At 56.7% G+C, this 6,331-nt stretch overlaps 1 protein-coding gene across 1 annotated transcript; it reads left to right on the top strand.

The window, feature by feature from the left end:
* Nucleotides 1-4,161: 4,161 nt before the first annotated feature.
* On the top strand, nucleotides 4,162-5,466 carry LOC135395784 (uncharacterized). The gene has a single exon (XM_064626877.1). It carries the CDS (start codon nucleotides 4,162-4,164, stop codon nucleotides 5,464-5,466), a length of 1,305 nt encoding a protein of 434 aa, XP_064482947.1.
* The last annotated feature ends 865 nt before the right edge of the window (nucleotides 5,467-6,331 follow it).

Below are 6,331 nucleotides of genomic sequence, written 5' to 3'. Positions count from 1 at the left end.
TACCAATTCCTCAAGGCCGTCTTCAAGCGTACCATCTCCGCCGCTAAGCAAGTCTTTTATAATAGCCGCAACTCCTTCCTGTCCCACCCGAAGCGCAGGAAGGCCTTGTACAAGCACATCGCTTACATTCGGAGGTCTTTCTCTAGCGCCTCATGCAATGAGCTTTCTGTCGCCCCTGACGACGTCGCAAAAGCCAGGCTTGAAGCTGTTGCCAAAGGTATCTCCCAACGCTTCCGGAATGCAGTTCCTCGTGGCCCTCCCTTTCCCCAAGCGTCGCCATCTGGCTTCTTCCCTGTAACTGAAGAGGAGCTCGATGCTGTCGTGCGCTCCCTACCTAGATCTGCACCCGGTCCGGATGGCATCACCGGCGCAATGGTGAAGTCTTTGTGGGCGTCTCACCCTCCTGAACTTTTAAATATCGTGAATGTATCCGTGGAGCACGCATGGATCCCCGGTGCCTGGAAAATTGCGAGAGTGGCGGTCATCAAGAAAGTTCCCTCGAGGGGCCTGGAGATAGACAACGTCCGCCCAATTGCACTGACTTCTGTCCTTTGCAAGACCATAGAGCGCGTTTTGCACCACTGGCTCGAGTCTTACTTAGAGGCCTCATCGGTGCTCAACGACAGCCAGATTGGGTTCCGCCCACGATGCTCTATCTGGATGGCGCATGTGAATCTTGAAAGCCAGATCCGCCACGCGCGCGAGACTGGAGATATCTCTGCCCTGGTTGCACTAGATGTTGCTAAGGCTTATGACAGCGTGGAGCACAGCGTCCTACTCCACATAATGGCTTCGGTGCGCGTTCCCCCCTACATCATCTCCTGGGTCGACAGCTTCCTTACAGGGAGGTCGTTCTTCTGTTCAGATGGCCGCTTTACCTCCTCGCAGCAAGCTCAACACAGAGGCGTACCCCAAGGCTCCGTCCTGTCACCCCTGCTTTTTAATATCCTGGTGAGCTCTCTGCCCTTAGACCAGAACATCCTCACCATAACCTACGCTGATGACATAGCCTTCTTTGCCTCTTCCCCGTCGCTGCACCTGCTATATGAGAAGTTGCAAGAGTACCTCAACGCACTTTCCGCCTGGATGCGCTCTGTTCACCTTTCGCTGAACGTCCAGAAGTGCGCGGTGCTCCTTTTCACACCCTCTAGTTACCCTTCGAACCCTGTGACGATCGATCTCAAGGTTGCTTCCGAGTCCATCCGCCAGACGAACCTGCTGAAATACCTCGGTGTCTGGTATGAGGGACACTTGGACTGGGCCCACCATCTGGAGGTTGTCAGCCAAAAAGCCACGAAGGCATGTAGCTGTAGCAGCCGCCTATCAGCATCGCCCATCGCCCATCGACAACGAGCGCAATAAATGGGACGCGAGCTCACGGGGCCGCTTCTGCGTGCCAGTGCGCTTTCGCATTCTTTCGGGCAACGACAGTCAGTCTAGTTGTCCTTGCTTGTCTCCCGAGGTACACGCCACAACTGGTGACCCGGACCCGAAGTCTTGGTTCCGAAGTCTTCAGGGGATTGGCGCCCCTGCGGCGATTATAGAGCTTTGAACGCCTCTACTGTCCCAGATCAGTATCCCCTTCCACACCTTCACGACTTCGCCCTAGGCCTCGCTGGCGCGACCACCTTCAGCACGATCGACCTCGTAAAGGCCTACCATCAAATCCCTGTGGCACCGGAAGACATCCCAAAAACGGCAATCATAACACCATTTGGCCTTTTCGAGTTCATCCGCATGCCCTTCGGTCTGCGTAACGCGGCGCAGACCTTCCAGAGGTTTATCAACGAGGTTCTGCGCGGGCTCCCTTTCGCCTTCGCATATCTCGATGATATACTGGTCGCCAGCAAGACTCCCGGTGAACATGAAGAACATCTACGCCAGCTGTTCCGCAGGTTGGACGAGCATGGCCTTGTCCTTAACCCCGCAAAATGCGTTTTCGGCCAGTCGTCCGTGCGGTTCCTGGGACACGAGGTAACCCCGGAGGGTATTCGGCCTCTCCCATCCAAAGTGCACGCGATCCAGCAGTTCCCCGCCCCCACTTCCTTTCGGAAACTGCGCGAATTCCTGGGACTCATCAACTTTCATCGCCGCTTCATCCCGCACTGTGCCGACATTCTTCGCCCTCTCACTGATACGCTGCGCAATTCTGGGAGTGCGGCAAAGCCTTTCCACCTCTCTCCCGAGGCTCTGGACGCATTCGTACGGGCCAAGACCGCCTTGGCCGATGCCGCCCTACTGGTACACCCTGATCCTTCGGCCGACCTCCGCCTCATGGTCGACGCATCAACCCATGCCGTCGGAGCCGTGCTCCAACAATATTCCCCATCCGGTTGGTGCCCACTGGCCTTCTTTTCCCAGAGACTCAAGCCCTCTGAAGAAAAGTACAGCACGTTCAGTCGAGAGCTCCTGGCCATCTATTACGCGCTTAAACACTTTCACCATTTCCTCGACGGGCAGACCTTCCACGTGCTCACAGACCACAAGCCTCTGACCTTTGCGTTCAAGTCTAACCGTGCTGCGTACTCCTCTGCCGACCTTCGTCACCTGTGCTACATCTCTGAGTACACCACGGACATTCGCTTTGTGCACGGTGCTGAAAACCAAGCAGCGGATGCCCTTTCCCGCATCGAGGCCGTCCGTGTCTCCGGCGTCACTTTCGACGACATCGCGGAAGCACAGGCAAATGATCGAGATCTCCGTGATTATACGCCCGCTAGCCCCTGCAAGATGTCCCTCCAACTCAAGTACATTCCTCTCCCCATGGCTCCTTGCGACATCGCCTGCGACGTTTCCGGTGATTCGCCGCGCCCGTATCTCCCTCCTTCGCTCCGTTTCCCAGCCTTCCAGAGCTTCCACAGCATTGCTCATCCCGGCATCCGGGCCACCCAGCGTCTGTTGTGTTAACGTTTCGTCTGGCCGGGCATAAACGCCGACGTGAGACGCTGGGCACGATCCTGCATGGCCTGCCAGATGGCCAAAATAACCCGTCACACCAAGTCGCCCGTCGGCCAATTTCCCCTGCCCGACGGCCGCTTCCGTCATCTCCATGTCGACATCGTCGGCCCCCTACCACCCTCCCGCGACTATCGGTACCTTCTTACCATGGTCGACAGGTATACCCGGTGGCCCGAAGCTGTGCCCATCCCAGACATGACCGCCGACACCGTAGCTCGTGCGATCGTCTCTACCTGGATCGCCCGCTACGGATGCCCCACTCGAATTACGACCGACCAGGGCAGGCAATTCCAAAGCGCCCTCTTCAAGGCTCTCATGACCCTGCTGGGAGTTCACCACATCAGAACGACTGCCTATCATCCCGCCGCTAACGGTGCTGTAGAGCGCTTCCATCGCCAGCTCAAGGCATCGCTTATTGCTCGCGAGGCCCAAGTCACCTGGGTAGATCATCTGCCGATTGTGCTGTTGGGCATTCGTTCTGCCCTCAAGCAAGACCTGTCCTGCTCAGCTGCAGAGCTCGTCTTTGGAACGACACTGCACCTCCCCGGCGATTTCTGGCTCGACTCCCAAGCCGAAACTCGGCAGTCTGAATACGTCGAGTTACTTCGTCGCTTCTTCCGACGCCTTTCGCCGACCGCCACCAGGACCCCCAATTCCCCGGTCATCTTCGTCCACCCCGATCTCAAGACATGCACACACGTCTTTCTTCGGCATGACGCCCCCCGCAAGCCCCTTTCACCCCATTACGACGGTCCCTTCCGTGTCCTGTCTCGCACCGACAAGACCATGACTCTGGACATTCAAGCCCGGCCTCAGGTGGTCTCCCTCGACAGGGTAAAACCGGCATACCTGGAGGTCGACACCCCTGCTGCACCTGCCACAGAGTCCTCTGTCTTCGTCCCTCACCCACCTCGCGCCAAGCCTCGCCGCACCGTTACCTGGGCTACTCCCCTCTCTGTGTCTTATTCTCCGTCAACCCGTCTTCGGGGAGGGGGAGCCCTGTAGCAGCCGCCTATCAGCATCGCCCATCGCCCATCGACAACGAGCGCAATAAATGGGACGCGAGCTCACGGGGCCGCTTCTGCGTGCCAGTGCGCTTTCGCATTCTTTCGGGCAACGACAGTCAGTCTAGTTGTCCTTGCTTGTCTCCCGAGGTACACGCCACAAAGCCTTCTCTATCGCTGCTCCAGCACCCGTATTGGGATGCGCAGAAACGCCCTCCTGCTCGTTTACAAGTGCTACATCCGTCCTGTCCTGGAATTCGGCTGCGTCCTTTTCTCCCACCTCCCTGATAACCGCCTCCGAAGGCTCTTCATCATCGAGAGGAAGGCGCTACGTCTCTGTTTGGGCCTCCCTAAATACACCTCGAATCAAGCACTATACTGCGAAGCACGCATCCTCCCTCTGAAATCACGTTTCCGTGTCCTGACAATTAACACTTTCCTCTCCCTGTGCCAGAGCCCTTTGTCTTTGAGGCACAACGAAGCCCTCAGGGACATGCGTTATTGGCTGGATAGGCGATGGCGCAAATCAAACGCCCCGCAGCTGGCCTTCGCCGAGCTTTTACTGAAACCTTTGGGTGTGTCGCTGACAGACGTCCCTCCGCCTTGCTGCCCCCTCTTCTGCCCATCTGTGAAGGTTGAGGATGCCTTTCAACCCGGCACTAGTTTTACAGACCACAACAAGCTTGAGGTAATCCTCAATCGCCACATTGACCGCTTTCCTGAACACCTGGTGGTAGCAACTGACGCGTCCGTCTCTGGTCAGCGCGCCGGCGTGGGCCTCGTTTTCCCCCGTCTTGATGGTCACTTCCCCATCCGCCTCCCTGACTACATCCCAGTCTTTGAGAGCGAATTCCTCGCTATTGTTCTGGCTCTTAGGATGGTCCCTGCCCGCTATTGCAAGACGCTGCTCCTATCAGACTCCCTATCAGTCATCTCATCTCTGGCGAACCCGTCTAGCCCACTGCTGCAATTGCTTGCCTCCCTCACTCCGCCCCACATCTCCGAAGTCGTGCTAACGTGGATCCCCGGACACAAGGGCCTCGCGCTCAATGAAGCAGCCGACAGCCTGGCGAAGATCTCCCTTACTGGGCCCATCATCGATACCTTGCCACCGCTTCCCCAAATCGTTAAATCCAGATACCGGAGATTCTTGGAGCTTTCAGCGTGCCGCTCACTTCCCCCCAGATACGACCACCTGTCATCTCCATGGCAGCCCGACTGCTGCTCCTCGCGCCTCATAGAGGTACTCTTAACGCGCGCCCGGTGCCTTGCCCTCCCCCTAAACTTCTACCTGCATCGGGCCGGCGTCCACGATTCGCCATTGTGCCCACACTGTGGACAGGACGAAACAGTGGAACACTTCTTCCTCCACTGTCGCCTCTACGATCGACTTCGCCAGAACTATCTGGTTCGCCCTCTGAAAATGCCTCCCCCTCTGCCTAGGCTCTCTTCTATCGTTCGGGTCTTCGCATGCTGGGAGGTGGAACTGGACGGTAGCATCTAGTGTGGCTGCCTTCATGACTCTTAGCCAGCGCTTTTAAGCAGCGAACGTATCTTCGCCTTTTCTCTTGCGCTTAACTTCACGGCTATCCTCCGCGAGTCCCACACCTATCATTATTCCGACGAGCCTCAACCCCCTCCTCCTCCTCCTCCTCTCATATATAGCTAGCGTTCAGGAAAATCCACGCCTATGACCCTCATCTGGTACTGGCCAATCGCCCTTAGTGGATAACGGCCATTTCCCCGAGGATGAAGAAGAAGAAGAAGGAAGACGAGAGCGATTCTCTCTCTTCTTCAGCCTGATCTCGGCCTGGTCGCTTGTTGTTTCATGTAACGTCCAGCCACGTTACAACTTGGCGCCCGAACTACGAGCCTTTGATGCACGGAAGACGATCGCAGGCACCTCTGCTTTTCCGACCGCTTTCGCCCGTACGCCGTCATCACCAGCGCAGTTCCAACATGGCGGGACATTCCACAGTAGAACGTTCCATGGCGGGCTTCACTAAGATGGATGACGACAGCAAGGTTTCAGCGTTCCGTTCTGCGATAGCTGAGACGGATGCCGTGAAGTAGCAAGTTCATGACTTGCAAGCACAGCTCTCTGCTGTTTAGGAATCGCTGGAACATCAGCATAGCGCGGACCCGAGCATCAAGGACGATACCCCATACCTTCAGGCTACACATGACCTGGTATGCAGTCTCCTTGCATCTGTCATTGCTCGTCTGAATCACCTAGAGATCAGGTCAGGTCAGGTCAGTCATCGAGCTTATCATCGCATGCTTCAGAGACTTTAGATGTTGAAACCGACACGAAACTCAAAAAGAGGAGAGGAGGAAGACGAAGCCATTGGAACAGGCCATGTCTCGTG

The sequence above is a fragment of the Ornithodoros turicata genome, chromosome 5 (genome assembly GCF_037126465.1).
Source record: "Ornithodoros turicata isolate Travis chromosome 5, ASM3712646v1, whole genome shotgun sequence".
In the NCBI taxonomy this organism is placed as follows: Eukaryota; Metazoa; Arthropoda; class Arachnida; order Ixodida; family Argasidae; genus Ornithodoros; species Ornithodoros turicata.
This window is presented reverse-complemented; position numbering and strand designations above follow the sequence as displayed.